The 19406-nt window shown below is 39.8% G+C and overlaps 1 protein-coding gene across 2 annotated transcripts in view; it reads left to right on the top strand.

Moving 5' to 3' along the window:
• Positions 1-19083, top strand: part of kif18a (kinesin family member 18A) — a 28442-nt gene extending 9359 nt beyond the window's left edge. Inside the window, exons 9-17 of one of the 2 annotated variants that reach the window (XM_070963933.1) lie at positions 1894-2056; positions 2626-2790; positions 3758-3879; positions 4017-4306; positions 6813-6869; positions 13289-13667; positions 16919-17011; positions 17237-17337; positions 17499-19083. In XM_070963933.1, coding sequence (XP_070820034.1) covers positions 1894-2056; positions 2626-2790; positions 3758-3879; positions 4017-4306; positions 6813-6869; positions 13289-13667; positions 16919-17011; positions 17237-17337; positions 17499-17635 — 1507 coding nt within the window. In that variant the 3' untranslated portion in view covers positions 17636-19083. The remainder of the gene's footprint in view (positions 1-1893; positions 2057-2625; positions 2791-3757; positions 3880-4016; positions 4307-6812; positions 6870-13288; positions 13668-16918; positions 17012-17236; positions 17338-17498) is intronic. The other variant, XM_070963942.1, reaches the window with a different exon arrangement.
• Positions 19084-19406: the final 323 nt, after the last annotated feature.

Genomic DNA, 19406 nt, shown 5'->3' with positions numbered 1-19406 from the left:
ACACCGTGTCAGCGTGGATGTCATTAGCTGAAAATGCCAGCTGCTGTTTATTTATTTGTATGTGCTGCCATGCGTGCACACTAACAACACAATGCAGTACTGGTGATTTTGACAGCTGACCTACCCAGAGTGCAGTGCAAACAAAGCGTCAGAAATGATGATCCAGTGCTGCTAAATTGCCGATAAAGGCGTTGATCCGTTTCCATACCTCGTGTCGATCAGCTTACAGCACACCTAGTTTACCAGCTATTTGTACTTTTTAAACAACTTGTTTGTGTCACTCCCATGAAATGCTATCCCATGAAATGGGCACTTGCACCCCCTGGAAAACTGTTACTTCCTGGAAAACAGCGCATCTTCAGTGGTGACCTCATCCTCCAAAAACTAATTACTGTAGTCAGTAGTTAATTGAACTTTCAGACAAATTTAAGGTAAAGGAAGCATTATCCTAGTTTTAATCAGGAATTATTTTAATTCATGGATTAAAAACCAGATGTCCTCTGAGGCCCAAGGATCAAGACTGAACTGCAGGTGTTGACTGTTTTCATTTTCTGTCTGACACAAATAGTCAGTACCTTTGTGTGTGTAAAGACATACTAGTGTTTGATAAAACAGCTATAATTAACATTATCTTAACTATCTTATTTAGATGAGCTATTTCAATGTTGATGGGGAGAGCTGTACTGTGCCTTTTACTTCACTTCAAATGATATATACACATTTATTTCTTTTGCATAAATCAGATCAGCCAGATCCCATCTAGTCATCTTTAAGGCATACAGTGGCATCTGTCGGGGTATTTGGGTTGGGGGCGGGGGACACAGAAAAGCTGAATGAGTCTCACTCCCACACATTTCATTCACTGGCATCAGAATTCACAACTCGCACAGTGAGAGGCTCTGAATAGAGGCTGCACGCTTCTCACACTATTAAAAATTCAGCAGTCTAGCAAGGCCACGACGTCTCCTACGTCACTGGAGTTACATTGAAGAGTGCAGTCACATTTCAGCGACAGCTCTCCAGTCTTATTTACCTGCATGCCTCTCCTGTCTGTCCTGCTGCTTTAACTCAACCAGACAGCCACTTGCATCCAATCTGGATATCACCTCAGCTCTGTCCCAGGAATACATATATACATCATATAGCTAAGATTATCTTTCTGGCTCAACCTGAACAGAAATGGCATCTATGGAAGCTCGAAATTATAATAAGAGGTTAACAACGTGACCAATTAACTCAAGCCTTAAAGCTTCATTAAGTAATTGCTGTAAATAGTGATTTGTCATGCAAACGTTTTGATCTAATTAAAATGGTATATTTTTACCATTATTAGATGTATTACTGTAAACTGTTGGTTTAAATGTGTTGATAAAGCTACAAAATATCTCATGGCCTTTTCAGGAAGTGAAAGATACATAAATAAATAGTCAGTAAGAGCTCTTGGCACAGCAATTAATATAAATTTGGTCCTGACGTGGCCCAGCAGCTTGTAATCACATCTGGCTGGAATCCCTGTGATGATGGTGATGTTTTATTGGATTGCATTATACTAAGAGGTGTTTCTAATATTCTGTCCCCCTCATGTATGTGAATCAGAGTGGACGAAACACAAACATTACCTTTCAGTATAATACAGTCCAAAACAACACTGAATGAAGGTCTCTCTGACAGAGCCAGCAAAAACTGAGCATTACAGCTTCGAGACACAGTTTACTGCAAGGCTCTTGTAATTGAGTTAGGCTCTACGTATGTACCTTTTTGTCTGTTTCAAAGGGCCAATTCATACATTTAGGCATAGTTTATAACATTTAAACGTCACTCTTTTCTCTGTCTCTATCTCTCTCTTGCTCTCTCTCTCTCTTTCTCCCTTTCTCTCTCTCCCTCTCTCTCTAGGGTGTCAGAAGCTCTGCAGCAAATCTTCTCGAGCCGGGCCCAAATCAGGAGAGAACAGCTGGATCTGGAGAGACAACTGAAGGAGAATGAGCTGCGCCAGCGCTACAGCGAGGAGGACAACCTGCAGGTCCAATACTTCTGTGCCAAAGAAAAGACTGAGAAGGTAGCTGATGCTTACGCTGCTATCCACAGACTCCATCATCCCTGCAGAAAAACAGCTGCTGAGTCATCATTCCACTTCTCTGTTCTCTATAGTTGTCTTAGCCTCTCATTTACGCCACTACAGGACAGGGTCACTGCTCCCCAGTTCCTGGCTCTTCTCTGCCATTTGAGGCTCTGTGTTAGAACCAGCTGTTAATGCCATTTAAAGTAGAAAAAGTGAGTTCTTGAGAATGTTTTGCACCAAACTTTGCAGAATGGTCCACTGTCCTTCAAAACAAACTAAACAGAGTGGTGCTAAAGCTTCTGCATAAATTCTAAAACTTATTTTAATATGCATTCAGATTCACCTCTTCAACAATGAATTCTGAGCAAAAACTAAAGATTTTAAATTCATCTGTGTTGCTAGACACAGATTGGAGCCTGATTGCCATATATTTCCTTGCAGCTTTAATTATTGTCATTTAGAACACAGAGTTGATAGTATGTAAAACTAATACTAGTATCAACAATGGACCATTCATAATATCACTTAAATTACCTCTTGTTGTTTTTTGTTGCTGCTTTCAACAGGCCACTTGTAAGCACGAGCGGAAGATTGCCAGCTTACGCACCCAGCAGCAAAACATTTGCAAACGTTTGAAGGAGGCAGAAACACGATTCCTGGACAACGATGGCTGGCTTCATCGTGTCGAGAATGAGATTAAGCTGCTGAAGTCGAATGATCAGACCGGAGAGGTAAGGAGAGCTTATTGACCCTTTCACATTTACTGCTGCTGAAAAACAGCTGAGGGATTCACAGGCAAATGTATGTTTATTCTGACAGGTGGATTCTGTAGATGTTATTTCATCATTTTTATTTCCTGGTTTAATCTAAGCTTGATCTTTTTTGTTTTATTTTAACACCTGCTGTGATTAGAACATTTGCTGATGATTTTACTTAATTGAAATTGTGCAAACACGCTTGTAGCCATGCTTATATGAATTCCCGAAACACTGTACACTGGATCAGTAGAGGTGAACAGTTAGAAAAACTATATACTCGATGACATAACTTGTAGGCAGGATGAAATAGTTTGAGTTAATGTAAGAAGACAAATGAGCATGGTTAGATATAGAGAAAAACTTTACAATGTGGGTTACATCCTTCAAAACTCATGGCTTGGTGTTTTTTTGTTTGTTTATTTTGGAAGGTAGGCTGTGTCTCTACTGGTGTCGTGACTGTCTTTGTTTTCTTCCCATCTGTTCTCCCAGTAATTAGAACCGTGCTCATTTTATTTCTCCAGCTCACTCGTGGATCACTGAAGAGAATAAATCAATACCCTTTACTCATCCCTCACACAGCAGCCAGTTACCTAAAACCATGCCCATGTTATTTTTTTTCTTCTTTATCCTTTCTTCCAGGAACTGACCCAGAACTATGACGCACCCACCGGTCAAATGTTCTCTCTGCTGTTGTTTCGTAGTTTCTTTACGTCAGGCTTCTTTTTTTCTTTTTTTTAAACTCCCCTCCCTTACCCTGAGCAGACAGCCTTTCTGATGAAACATGGATGAAAACAGAACTTTGCATCGTCTCTCTAGCATCCTGACCCCCAACCACCTTTTGTTTCTAATTCTGCCCACCAGAGTGCTAATTCAATATGCTGCTATGTTAGAATTGCCTCATCATTTCTGCTCTCTGACCTCACTTCTCCCACTTGTTTAGGTCTTAGGGAAGGACCTACATTGCCACAGGCTGGAGCTGCAGGTGAATGATCTTGAACAGCACATCAAGCAGATGGTCAAGCTCACTGCACTGCAGGATCAGGAGAACAAGCGCATGCAGAAGTAGGCTGACAATACCTGGAACCATTTCTTATTGAATTAACTATTACTCGGTGCAGAAGAAACTGCATTTCAGCTCACTCTAACCCATGATTTTTCCAGGAAACAAATGTCTATATTATTTTTCTATTGCATTTCAGAATGGTGAATATGTTGTTGCCGGCTTATAGTCGGAACTACTCAACATTGCGTGGAGCCAGGCTGGTCACAGCAGCAGATGAGATGGAGAACCATGAACTAGAGCACCTTGTGTTGAGAGAGAGGGGTGTGGTCTGGGCAGACCAGGAAGAGGTGGGGCAGCAGCTGAAAGGTGGCAGGACCGGAGAGGAATCACAGGAGACAAATGAGGCGAGAAGCGCTAGGCTCTGCAGCGAGCTGGCGCCTGTCTTGTCTTTCTCACATCTGCTGTACCACCAGAGTAGCCCATGCAGTAAGTCACTGTACTCTTATCATCCTCTTTATTCACCTGTTGTTTATTTATCTTACGTTTAGATGGTTTGTTTTGGTTACATTATTCATATTACTAATAGTAGTATTATTTAGATTCTCTTTAATATTAATTAATCAGTTGTTAAGCCTATGAAAAATCAGAAAAGGTCAAAACGTCTCACACTGACACTGTGTCAGCGCCCAAGGCAGTGTCTTAAAATTGCCAGCTATGAATCAGTATTGGACCAATATCGGTATTGGTGCTTCACTACTGCTAATTGTTTCACTGTAAAAGTTTACTGCCAACAACCTGGCAGGGAAATTGCTTTACCAGCACACGCACCAGTTGTTGCAGTAATGGGTGCTTCCTTATAATGAAGACATCTTCTTGGAAAATGTCTGTTAAAGTGCAACTGAGACGACACACCACGGCTCCCAAATAAACTAAATGAGAAAAATCAGACCAAAAACAAAGAGCGTTTGCAGTCATCAGCTTATGTTTATGAGAAGAAGTACAGAGAAGGCGTCATTTTATGGGGAGACCGGTCGCCCCAATAATCACACATAAATGTTTTGTCCCCCTCAATTAACTACATGTCACAATCTACTGTATGTCAAACCGGAAAGGGAGAAAATGTCACTCAGCCATTCATCCTTCTAACATGCAGAGTTAGCTGATAGCTAGCCAATGTTTTTAAAAGCAGTCTTATTTAAATGTGTTGAATGAAGTTGACTTCAGCCAATAGGCATAATGCACCGCATTTTGGCAAAGATTAACACTGATCTGACAGTCAAACAGCAAACAATTTCAGTGTTTTGACTTAATGAAGCCGTCGCGGTTAAACGTGGCCACGGGTAATGAGTGTAAGGCAGGATATGTGAGAGGTTCCGATCCAAAGCTAGATGTACGTTACACAACCGATGTTTAATTCTTTCTTCAATGAGTCTGTATTAATATATAGAATATTAAGCTTTAATGTCTAATTTTTTCCTACATTTGAGTCCATTAGTCATTTTAACATAACATTTTTTTGTATATTTCATGTCATTTGTTTTAAAAAGGGGATATAGACGCACACTTGTTTATGCCTACCACTTAAAGCAGGGTTTCTTTTTACAGGGGACTACCTTTATTGTTTAGATCATAATTACAGCTAACATGCCCCTTTCACAACAAATGGTTTAGATTAGGCTCTTATGTTAAGTGACAAGAGGTTATATATATTAACTACAGTTCATGAAGTGTCTTACACAACAGTATCCCATTAAGCACATTGCTGCTTTTGTTGAAGACAGTGATTATGTAATTGTAGAGTCACTTCCCAGTAAATGTTTTGCACAAAGTTCAAATGAAAATTGCACAATTACAGAGAGCATGTAACATTGAAAGAGTTTGTGTGTGCATGCTTGTGCACACAATTTTGCTTTGACTTAGATTTGTTTTTCCATCATTTTTCATTGGATGGTTCTAAATTGTGCCAGGCCTAAAATGTGACATTAAAGACAATTGTACGCGTGACACCGGGATGTAAGATCAATTTTATAAGTGCTAAATATATTTGGCAGGTGTCCCTAAGGTAGTTCAATAAGGGCTAGAGTATTTGGCGTTAGTCCAGGTCTAGTGTGTATTGTGGGACCCGAGAGATTGCGCAGTTCATTTTTAACTGTCATCTCTGCATGACCTGGCAGCACCAGGCCCTCATGACATATAAGCCATGACAGACAGTGGAGCATGACCCAAACCTGGCCAACAATACTCAATTACTATGATGGTGTCTTATTATTTGTGAGACTGTAAACTCTGCACCTGTCCCTCTGTTCCACTGCTGCCTTGTTTCAAATAGTATTAAATTCTTTGTCAGTCAATAAAAATAATTTGACAACCCCCTGAACACTGATATTAGTGTCAGCCTTTTGTGGGTCATAGCTTTAAGTGGTCACACTTTATATCAAGGGAGACATATTCACCATTAACTAGTTGCTTATCAGCATGCTTGCTAGTAGCATGTTGTCTTTTTGTTAGTTATAATAAAGCAATTACTAAAGCCTTATTCTGACGGTTATTAAGGGTTAGGTTATTGATATTGTAATTCATGCGCAAGAACTTTCTAGCTTAATACTAATAAAGAGTAATTGGGATAACTCTTAATTAATGGCCTTTTGCTATAGAATGTGGTAATTGAGAATAAGGCATTAATAAACACTTTATAATGGCTAAAAAAGAGCCAATATGCTACTAATATGCATGCTAATAAACAGCTAGTTAATGGTCAATATGTGAATATTAAGTGTTACCCTTAAAGGTTAAAAGATTGTAAGATGTTCATAGAGGACCCAAAACACTCCAGGTTGTCTTGGTCTTCCAGTAATTCACTTTAAAAACTCCAGTATTTATTGGTAATGTAGCATTTTTAATAAAATAAAACAACATAAGCTTTTCAGACATTTATGTGTTAGAATTATGATGATGTGTTGATGTTGAACCTCTGTACTGTTTTCATTCTCAGGTGCAGAGGGGCACACAAAAAGAACATTATTGTGCAACGCTGCTCGATCACCAAAAGGTAAATCTGCTGTCCTCTCTCCCCCATCTTGCTGGCATACTGTAGTCATTAATCTAAAACCCCTGCATACCTGTTAATCCCCCCTCCCCCTCAATCATTGACTTATTTTCTCTCTCCTTGTCACCTTTCACTCAATGCATCACACTTGCGCAAACACACTGTAAAAGATGATGTTTTATTGAAGCAGAGCACACAGATCATAAAGTGGTGTTTTCAACATGCCATATAAATTGTTCAGTTGTTTTTGCGTGAGCCTAGATTTTCACTTTTCACTTTGCCATGTTGCTTTGTGTCTGCTGAACATGTCTTCAGCAGTTTGACTGAAAAGACTTGTATCGAGTAGTAAAATACTCATGAAAAGTCCGACATCTAATGTGATTTATTGTTGGGCTGCAGACATCCTGTCCTGGCCCAAACCTTGAATAATGAAAATGATGTGAATACCCACAACCAGTTTTATAGAGGGAAAATTGTACACAGGGAACCGTAGGGGAAAGGAAACACAAAAACCTTTGTGAAATATTGCAGTTCAAATTGGCCATAATGATATTTACTGCAGCTGGTCTACATTTCATTGAAACATATTGTGGGAAATGTAACTTTTGAAGAGTACTTCTGCCAGATGACCAGAGTTCCTTGAATGGAAATGAAACATGAAAGCACCAGGGAGTTTGTCACCACTACTATTGAATTTCCCTGCAACTTATAATAAGTGAGCTCCTCTCATTTCGTTTAGTAAGTTTTTCGGGACAGTCTGTCCATCCAGCCCGTCGTTATTCATCACAAGCCAGTCAAGCTGGTTGTTTATTGTTTTTTCTATTTGATGGTTATTTTCTCATAATTTTACCCATCTTGGCCTCTACATCTACGCTCCTCTTTCCTCAAGTGTCAACACCTGCACTTTCTATAATTGTATTACTGTGGTGGATATCTTAACTTTATTCAGTTTAATGCAGCATGTGACACAAGCGCAATAAAACTGAGTGGATTTGGTATTTAAAAAACACTAATGAATACTTTTTATTCCCCACTAATGGAGTGGTGCAGGGATAAGTTAGCATCGCCCTGTTCCATGGACAGAAAGCCAAAGGGAGTTTTCCACTGGATTTTGGATTATTGCAGAAAATAATATCTGTGACAAACTAAGTGCAAACTAACGATACTGACATGTTTTGTTCAGAAAGATCATTTTCATATTTTAGGATTTTTGAAGCATAAATTCAATCACCAGAGGTAAAAAGCTAGTTAGGCTGTAAATGAACTGCACCACACTCACATGACTTACACATCACCACCATGAAGCTCCCTCCTACACTATACTATACACACTTTACTATAAACTCATAAATTTACAAGCTGGAAAGTTTGAGTTACAGGAGTTTGGAAGAGTGCAAATATAAACACAACCAGACTGTAGAGGGGGACGACAGCGTAGATGAGTTTCTGTGTTCAGCGTGATGATGTTTCACATCCCCGACAACCTCTGTACTCTCACTTTGCCACTTATTAACTGCCTGTTTTTTAGGACACGTAAAAGCTTCAGAATTCTTGATTGGAGTATTTACTGACGTATTTATGTCAAGGTACAAAACGTGAAAATCTAAAGTTTGTTGTAACCACAGACCTTATTTCCAGAAACTAACTAAAAACCAATTAAAAGATCTTCAACCAGATGGTTTGAGACTCATTCCTTCAACACTGAATAGAATAATACTTGTATTTATCGAGATTATTGATGACAAAATCAATCAAGGGCCTGCAAATAATATAATATTCTATAACCTTCCTTAAACTAGGAATTATAGATACATAAAGTGACTATTACAGTGTCCCTTCAGCAATAGTGGACAGTACGTGAGCTAAATGTACACTGCAGTATTATTGCTAAATCTGCCTGACACAAAAGGATTTATGTTAACATTATACCAATAATATCTATATGAAATGCAGAATGAGCCCACATTGCAGCAGCACCTTATGAAATAACTCATTGTCCAGGCATGCATCCAATTTCAACACAACATACCGCACATGCAGGCCTTAGCAATAGCTTTATAATGAAAAACCATATAGTCTGATCAGCGTCATGTATTTAGCCTTTAAATAACTCTTTGCATCACTATTTTACCATTTTTGGGATCATGTGGCCACAGTTTCAGCTCTCTTATAAAATCAAAACTATGCATTCTCCTCAATTACGCATTCACTGGCTCACACTTGCATCCTTGAAAACCGGCCTGTCCATTTCAATTTTAGTCTAGAGCTACAACTCATACATGCATGTAGTACATATATATACACACACACATATATTACACAGTGGGTACAGCTTTATGCATGTTGAGCAGCATTACCAGCTAAGCTAAATGGCAATGATTCAAAGTAACATAGAGTTGAAATAGCACAGATGTGCTTTAATAAATAAAGCTTTTATTTAGCATTCAGACAAACTGCTCTGATCTTATCCTGATGCTGTTTGTCAGTCTCTTACTGCTTCCTCAGCTGTTAATGGAAGTCACTGCAGCATGTTATGAGAAATAGCTCCACCCTGCAGCTTGCAAAGCCAATCAAATTTCACCGGTTTTCGAGAGGGTTGGGGTTTTGAAAGAGCATTAACTCTTTGTGGACTGCTTAATAATAACGAATCACACAAAAGTGATCTCTTTGAAGGAATATTTCTGCATTCCACAATTTAGTGTTAATTATAACAGTTCCACACTTGCATTTATTAATAGCTTCATGATTTTTCATCCAGCTACCTCCCACTGCCCCTTTTATCTTGTTCTTTTTATATTCCTATTCGATCTCCTACCCCTCACTTCTCTCTTATCTATTTTTTCCTCCCTACATTTTGCTGTCCCTTTTGCTTCAAACGTCTCTTAGTCTGGCTTTTTCCTCCATTCTGCCTTTCCTTCCCTCCTACCCTCAAATGTTTTTCTCTGTCTGTCTAGCATCTAACCCTCCCAATCCCTCTTGAGCTTCATTCATGAAAATGCAGATCCACAGCAGGGCAGGAAAAAACGTCAACAGACGTAAACTCCCCTGCTCCACCAACCAGAAAAGGCGCACTATAAAAAACAGGCAGCAGCAACCAGGCGACCCTAATTCAGTGCAGCCTCCACCAGAAATAGCAACTCATGCATGTATTAATCCCCTACAAGCCAAAAATATGTGATTGAAGGAACTCTGCTGCCATTTATTGCTAAGGACAACTCCTTTGCCGCAGAAAAGGGCTATTTATCATCGTCTCCTCACTCGGTGTGCTGTCTGAAGTCTGACTCACATTTGCTAAATATTGCATTTTGATATTTAGGGTAATGTATAAATCAGTCATTCACCTTTGCATTTAGTGTTCTCACTTCCTTTCTGTGCTGGCATTTTTCCTTTTTTAGCCCCTTCCTTCACCCCCACCACACCTCTGTAGAAAATGCCATGAGTGTAATGGTGTTAATAATGTCATGCAGACACTGATTTAACATCAGTCTGCTCTGCAACATTTGTATTCTTGCAATAATTACCAATAATTAATGCACATTAAACCAATCCTGATGCTATTTGGCAGTGGATTCCAAATATTATTCACAATCCACCAGTGTTAGCTGTCTGTCAGTACTCAACCGCTATCTAGGTGCAGGGGCAGCTGCTGCATGGCAGCAAAATGATGCACACAATCAGCTAGCTCTAGATCATTCCTTGTTCGACAGACTCATCAGTCTTGTTGAACAGCAGAAAGGCGCAATCCTTGCAGCTCTTTGAATATCAAGACAGTATTGAGCAGTGTTTCTCTCTCTAAAGATGCATCTTACTTAGGGTTGTCCCGATCCGATCACGTGATCGGAAATCGGGGCCGATCACGTGTCTGCAGACTCGATCGGATCGGACGTTATGTCCCCATCAGGTATTGGATAAATAATATATATACATATGTATATTTATTGTTATTTTTAATCACGTTTACAATATATGGGCTAGTGATTAAAAATAAATGAGAATAAAATAGTATTTATTAACTACCAACGTTTACAGGCCGGGTCTGTGTCTGTGACAGACGCCACTGAACAGCGCATGCGCGGAACACGGCAGCACGCAGCAGTTTGTTGAACAATTGTGCTGGCTCAAACGCTAGTTGGTAACCGTGGCAACAGAAACTCAGAACATACATTAACATACGTTGTTTCACAGTTTATTTATCACAACCGCAAGACAGTAGAGGACACACACAAGCGTTAAGAGGTGCACTTGCCCTCTGAAATGATACTTTGTATCACGTAACGTAACGTTAAGCAATCATCTCACTTCCCTCCACTGATTAGGCCTAATATAACAGCTGCAGCCGACCGAGCTGCAGGTTCTGTGGCCAGAGCCGGTTACCTTGGCAACGCGTCACAACGAGAGATATTAAATAGTCCACTCAGCCACTTCTTGTGAAAGGGTTGTGAAAAAACAACATTAATATATTAATAATTGATTTAATATTTATTTCTTTCGTAAGTGACCATGGTATAAGCGGGATAATGCCCTTCAAGGTGTCCATTATCAGAAATGAAAGCGAAGTCCATTCGGACGGTTCACACCTCCGCGTCGTCCATTCATTTCTGATAATGGACACCTCGTCGAGCATTATCCCTTACTTATTGTTGCACTATTACTAATGTGAAGAAAATGTTATTTTATTTCTGTGTTCTGTTCTGACTTGAGACTGTAATTCAAGCTACCTCATAGAAGTTTACAATACACTGCGCTGCATGCATGCACAATTGTGCATAAGTGTTACATGTTAATATAAGAGCCATTGGTTACAAAAAATAAGCGACATCCTGGATCTTATTCTTTGCTCTTATTTCGTTTCATAATGTTTTATAGAGTATCGGGTCGGGACTTGGTATCGGCAGATACTCAAAATGGAATGATGGCAAAAAAACGTGATCGGTACATCCCTAATCTTACTCATACTTACATCGTACTCACAGCATTGATCATGCCCTTGATTTTACTGGGGATAATTGCACAGGTTGGAACCAACCAATTTTTCATTAATTTGAATTTAATTATTTTGAACTATTCATACCGACAGTAGTAGCAGCAGCATTTTCTCCTTTCAAAAACAGAGTTCACAGAGTTCTGCGTCGTGTGTTTCAGCACCATGTTTTCCTCAGTTATAAAAAAGAAGCTCCAAGGCTGTTAGCAGGTAAAATCCTCAAGGTCTGGTCTATTTATAAAAGGCACTGCTTTTTTGGCTAAAAATGCATGTCACAGCTCCATTCCAACATTGTAAAATTTATATGTGCAAGGAGGGCATGATAATGTTTAATTGCCATGTGCCATGCATAGTATCTCCAACACCACTGATCACACTTTATAACTTAAGGGAACAATCCATCTCATTTCTCCGTTGTGACATTTTTTAAATTGCACTGTTTATCCTAAGGCCGGCACTTCAGCACTTATTGCTGATTACTGATTGAGAATGGGGGACGCCATCATTTGGGGAGGGGTGTGTTTACTGTTTCCCTGCTTACTTTTTAAAGTGCTTTGATTTGCTTTCACTTTCAAAGCCCTGAGTTGTAAACAAAGCATTGATAAATGCATTCCAAAGATGGCTTGTTGCAGAAGCTGGCGTCTGTCTTTGCAGACGCCAGCAAAGACATGATGCAGTTTTTCTCAAGGACCAAAGGTGAGGTAGGCCAGTGGCTTACATACAGTCTGATAAAAGCTAAAGGTTAAAGATACATTCAGTTCCTAAGTGTCTGTCAAGTCGATGCAGGAGGCAAAACCTTTCCACATGTTTCCACTTGTGATGGATGACACTCAGAATGTACATTTTAGCCACAAGTAACACGGCGACTTTACAGCCATACCACATCCTGCGTCATGTGACATTTTGACCAGCATTATTTGTACCCATAGACACCAGATACACAGAAATTAGTTTTTTGATAAGGAACCTTAGAATTCTGTTATGAAACAAGTTGTTCCTTAATGGTTCCTTGCAAAAGCGCCAGAACACCTTTAAATCTAAAGTATTTCTCTGTTAAATTAATTATTCACGGCTAAACGCAACAGTCTAAGTTAAAGTTCATAAAACGTCCTCAAGTATTTTTTATTAATGCGTCCAACAGTCAAAAACTCTATTAACCTGCTTCTACAGGACTGTGTGGGTGTGTTTTGATCAGCGATGATTGATTCAAATAAGGCTGAAATCTGATTGGTGCATGGAAGGTTGTGACATCATCTTTCCCCCCACTGATTCCCTCCTACTCCAAATGAGTGAGAAGAGAACTTTGGCGGATGATTGCTCTTTGGTGTCGATTGGTTAAAGTTCCCTTTGTGTCACTGTTCCTCCACCATCGGTTAATTATTAATGTGCATTGTTTGTTTAATTTCTACTAACTTTTTATGATTGTTTTCGTCTTTTTCAGGGAAAAAAAATCAGACCAATATGAAACCGGAAGCACCTCCCAGAATGCCCATCAGGAGAAATCTATGTGCATCACTGCCACCACAAAGCCCCCGGACCATTGCCAAGACCCAAGTGTTTGAGGAGGGCATGTTCCCACTCCAGTGCACACCAGAACCCATTCAAAAAACTGTTCAGGCCCTGCCGCTGGGCTCCTCCAGGGCAATGGATCCCAACATGACCTTTGAAGTTCTGGACAATGTTTCTGAAACAGGAAGTGATGCAACCATCATAATAAGCAGCGGTAGTCCCTGTCAAGCATTGGAGTCTACTGACTCAGGTCCCAGCCAGCAGCTCCGTCATCCCAAGACCAATGAGGGCAACCAGGTTCCTAACAAAAGGTGAGAAAATATTTACGTTTTCTCTCTTTTGATTTGAGGATGTTAAGTGTAAGACCCAGTTTGTCTTATTCATTCTTTATGATTTCGCCACGAGTTTCTGTCCATCCACTGTACACACTTCACTTGGTTTCAGAAGAGATTTTCTCCCATCTGAAAGTCAGGCAGATGACATTACAAGTAAATCAACAGGATTGCTTTTAATGTGGATTACAGTTCTCTTGACTCTACACATTCACTACATTGGTTTTCTTGGCAGTCCATATGGTGCAGCCTTTTAACACGTTGAAGTAGTCGTAAACAAATGCATCGGTACACCCACGTGCCGCCTACCACACTCCTGTGGTCACTCTGAATTTTTACTGCTACAATAGTGTACACTACACAATAGTGTCACGTAAGCTTGAAATATTGTAAGAAAGTTAACAGAAAACACTCCTCTTCATGGGAGATGCTTTGGGAAAGAAAACAAAGCTGTCACAGCAGAAACCTGAACTGATATAACATCGTAATCTAAGTCTAAACATACATTTTTATAAGTCAAGTTCAGAGGAAAAAACTGCAACAGCTGCCACGATTTATCAGCCATTTGTCGTACTTTCTCGCCTCCCGTTCACCAAACAGTTTGTCTCAAAATGCACTTTTCAGCAATGGAGACTGAGCCAAGGAGTGTTTTTAGCTGCCTCCATTAGTGTTAAAGCTCAAGTATACCAGTGAGCAATATTAGCATCATTACAATTAACCTCTGTGACATACAGAGCAATTAGCTGGCAGCAAGAAATTCACATTTTCTGCTGGACATATGCCATTAATCATGAATGTTTTTCTAACATCAGCTGCTCCCATGCAGCACACAGGCCTTCGTGTTTCTCAGCTTGTCGTGTGCTTCTTATCCTTTTCTCTGGGCCACACTCACAATCACTCGGATGTCTCGTGTATCATCAAAAATTAATTTGATCTAATATTGTTAATGTCTTGACAAGCAAGTGTTTTCCCAATCAGTAGCCAATAGCCGGGCAACAGAATAAGAAACACAAGTTGAGGTGGGTAAAAAAAAGCAGCATATATGTTCATAAAATCCCTGCAGAAACACTGTTTTTGGTTTATGTTTAATCAGCACCGACATATAGTTTGACGTTTGACTAAATAAACCATTTCCCACCATTGCTTCTTGATGTCACAGCTGTCAAGAACATTCGATGAGGTTGAAATCAGCATTTGCTCCTTCACCTTGAATCTTTGAATTAGCTGTTTTGAAGCTTTTAATAAGTACAGCAAACACAAATTATGAATGTCGTTAACTCTCTTAATTGAGTTTAAAACATCAGGGACATGCACTTATTTTTCTTGATGTTTCTTAAGAAAAATTGGTACAGAGGGAAAAACACTCCTTATGTCATCCATGCTAATCTTGGTATAAGGCCTAACTCTAATACAAGTGTGATGTTTCAACGTTTGTTCAGTATTCAACTCAGACAGTTCTTGTTCAACACATTTTGAATTAAACATTGCTCCCCGAAAGCATAAATTATCAAAGTTTCAGCCAGCCTCATTGCAGAACACATAATTTTAGAATTGCATTAAGAAAAATTTTGCATTTATTTAATTCAAAAACATGTATTGCACTTTTAAAAACTGATTCAGAGAAAACTCAAATCAGTTCCTTGAAATGGTCTTAAAACACGTCCCTCTGGCTGCACACTGAAAGTTTCAAAGCAGCTGAAGAATTCTGTGTAAAAGACACTCTGCCTGTCTGGATGCTAACTAAACCATTCAGAAGTGGTAAATCTCCCAAACCTTATTCAAAACAAGACAGAGACTCAAGTCCAAATAGTATACCAGCAGCAAGTTTCCAGACTGGAACATTGGGCCAAGAGGCTTTAGTCAGCTGAGCTGAGCGGCGTCATGGTGTCTTCAGCCTGAACTGGCAAACCAAGCTACAGCAGCAGAAAGGGTTTGTGTTAGTGAATGATGCTCCCAACAGAGCAGTGTTCACATTGACACATTGAGTGTGAATCATTTTATTTGGTGCATAAATTTGTTCCTAGCCAACCTCAAAGCCAAAACAAATCAAATTGCTTGAAAATATGTCTGCTTCCCCACAAACATACTGTTTCATGAGGAGTTGTTGAGCTAATTCAGACTTTATGAGAGCACTTAGCACGCTGTCAAATCTCAACGGGAAGCTTGCATTTAGATAGCAAGGAAAAGCAGGACCTTTTTGTAAATATTTCTCAGTACAAGACCATTGTAGGTAGAGACTGGACGACTTCAGGAAACTTAGTGCATTAGTTTTGCACTGCCGACTGTCGACAAGCGATTTTTGGGAGTGCAAGGTGAGTGAGTGGCGGCTCCCTGGGCAGGGTTCATGCAAAGTGTAGCACACAGGGACACGAGAGGGAGTAAGAAGTTCAAAGTGACTTTGACAGTGTTGTGACTGTAGTTTAGTGTAGTAGTAGTGTAATGACTGTTGTTTTTGGAAGAAATTAAAAAAAGACAAATACCAGACAAATCTGGAGACCTGGCTGAGTAATATATGAGGAATGTCAATTACATAAGGCTAATTACAGGTTGAGGTTAGTTATATAAAACATGATAGCAATTTCATCAGGTTGATTTCCTCTGGCAGGTTTTTCCAAACACCTCGTTACTTCTTGTTTTTGGATTCCACCAGCAGCTCCTAGGACTCACTCAGTCACATGGTCAACCTTTGGCGCTGCAGTGGAGGAGCTGGCCACTTTGGGTTTAGCTTTGGCACGTGAGTGATGCCAGAGTTTAGAGCAGTTCACTGATACTGCAAGTCATCCTCAATTATCTGCTTGTTAATTTAAACTTCAGATCTAGAGATCAGATGCTAGACGTCCATTTGAGCTCCAAACTCAATCCCTTCCTGAGGTGGAATCGGTCAAATTTGAAATTCCTGCATAGTTAATGCAAGAAAAGGATGTGAGCTTGTTTGTGTGCATCATCACCAAAAACAAAAACAGGAATACCCGGCCCTTAAACAGTGATTTACTCCGTTTATACCTGGAGGTGCCTTGGTGAAAAAAATGTGGCGTCAAAGTTATCTGAGAGACAACAGAATTTACATAACCAAATTTCTGACTAAAGGTGCATCGACACGAAGCATCGGATAAGTACGTATTTGTGTACGTAGCTCTTGAAATAAGACGCAAAGAAAATGATCAGTCATAAGATGTTTTATATTTTAGTTATCTGATTTTAAATGCAAAGGGAAATGCTGCTTATTGCAGGCAACCGGCCGCGTCTGTCCAAGACTTGAGACGACCCAACCCGACATACATGGACATGACGTCTGCTGCACAAGGAAAGCGGAAATTTAACTGGTAACGTGCCCTCCCTCTGACCTTTTCTCTTATATTTATGGAAATCATTTTATTTTATACTGGCAATAGATTAATTAAATGCTTTCGTTGTTGTTGTTGTTGTTGTTGTTGTTGTTGTTGTTGTTGTTGTTTTCTTTTTTTTTTTTTTCTTTTTTGAGTTTTCGATGACGTTGAACTTCTGCTGTTGCGGGTTTTCATATTTCCCCCATGCTTCCTTCACTGCAGCAGCATCCGAGAAGAGCCAACACAGGGTCTCTCTGCACCGAAGCGCATAAAGAAAGACCCCTCAGTGACCCGGGGACCAATCAGAGTGCATCGTTTTGCTGGTAAGTGTTCACAAAGAAAAAGAAGAAAAGAGCTCTGTCAAAGTTTCACAGTGTTTATTATATTATTAGAACTGATTGTGACATCCACATGCATGTATTCAGAGCTATCGCAAACAGAAAAGTGTCCTTCAGTTCATTCCTTGTTTGGCGTCTGTCCTCAGGCTCAGAGGAGAACAGGCCTCGGAGAGTTGCAAGGAGCATTTCTGAAGGAAATCTCAGCCTACTTGAACCTCGGAAATCCAAGTCAATTTTCTACAAAACGTCCCAGCGGTTCAAACGAGTGACCAAACAGATATAAAGCACCACCATGTTTAAATCAGGATATTTTGCCTTTATGAACATTTTTACTCGCCAGTCTTTTCCGTCCGTCTCAAAATCTACAAAAAAAGTGGTTCACTGTCGTTCCCTCACACCGATGCTAATGTTCTGAGCTAAAATGTAATAAGCAGTTGTATTATTTTGTTATGCTCTAATTTAGCCTTTCACCGCAGTGAAAGTTTACTTGACTGTATATAAACAATGTATAGTTAATTGTTCATCTGTTTAGATTCTTCTGATTTTTGTCATTTCTCAGCCTACCTTTAAATTTTTTAAAACACACTAACAGCAAGAAATAAAACATGTCCTGTGGATGTTCTGTGTTTTACGTACGTTATGTACTTTTAACTGTTCTCTTAAACCAGGGGTGGGGAACCTTTTTCTTATCAAAAGCCATTTCAGTTTGTAGAACATCCGTCGTGGGCCATATTAAATTACCGAGCACATAACACACTAACCTCTAATGCAATGGCAGGAACTGCTTCTCTTTGGCAAGGCGTCTGATGTCAGGTGGTTGTGATGATGATGATGATGCTACTTGCAGCTGGTTTTCCAGGTTTGGGTGAGCTGTACAGGAGTTTTTACAGGATCAGTTCTGAAAAGAGCTGCTCACAGTCGTAGGTTGTCCCAAACAGATTTGGAAACGTCAGTGCACGTCTCCTCAGAAAAAACAAAAAACAGAGAAAATCCTCAGCATATACATACATACGGTTTTTAGAATCAAGCACAAGGAAGTTGTTGTACCTGCTGTACCTTTGAGCTTGTTTTTGGTTGGCTTTGCTGTAGGTTATCAGGCCCATCAGCAATTTGCTCACTTACCACAAAACTTGCCTGTATAACACTGTCAGACTGCGGTCTGTGAAAGCTGCTTGTTGGACCTCCAAACTCTGCTGAGGAGCCTTAATTTAACCCTAGCTTGTTTGTCCATGCAGCTCTTCCATATTAGCACGTTTGAAGCTGTAATGACTCTGAGATTAGCCTTTTTCATCATTGTGAGCGCAACCCCACAAACTAACAGACACACTGGCTTGACAACAGTGTAACTGCTCATGTTGGGTTCAGTGACCAACCCGAAGGACGTGTTAGTCTACTGCTGTGTTATCTTCTTTTCACAGAAAAGAAGTAATTGCTATTTATTTTTCACGTCTTTGTTTCGTTTTCTTGGTGGGTATCTGTGGATTGCCTCATGGGCCAGATCAGACGTTCTCACCACTGTCCTAAACAATGATCGACCTGGTAGGTGATGTTTCCAAGGGCAGCTAGTATCAGAGGTAGACTATCGATGACCTCAAATGGAAGTATGGTAAAAAAAAAAAAAAAAACGCTCATCACTGAGCTGTGCTTTGGTTTTTTATTCTTTTTAATATTTTTCATAAAACGGCTTGTAATAGAATCTGTAGCTGTTTTTCGATAAATAAATCCCTTTCTAAAATGTAATATCTGTCTTTTTTCTGCTACTAAAGTTGAGTCTGAATGTGGTTTTCAATGAAGTGTGGGTTACAAAATGTTCCAACGATAAATAAGTGACGCAGGACAGGCTCATGGAAGGTGAAAAACACAATGGCAAGAAAAATTGAACTGACCTGCAAGCGACTTGCAGTATAACTCACAAAGATAACTTCCTTGTTGTCTTTGTATCGGAAAAAGCACCCGTTTCATATGCCTTTAGGAAAAAGGGTGATCCCTGAGTGTATTGATTGATAGGATGCTATTTGTCTCTACCTATGCCTCATGGGGATTCTGGATGAGAA

The sequence above is a fragment of the Chaetodon trifascialis genome, chromosome 1, assembly GCF_039877785.1.
Source record: "Chaetodon trifascialis isolate fChaTrf1 chromosome 1, fChaTrf1.hap1, whole genome shotgun sequence".
In the NCBI taxonomy this organism is placed as follows: Eukaryota; Metazoa; Chordata; class Actinopteri; order Chaetodontiformes; family Chaetodontidae; genus Chaetodon; species Chaetodon trifascialis.
Note: the sequence above shows the minus strand (reverse complement) of the source record. Positions and strands in the feature narration are given on the sequence as shown.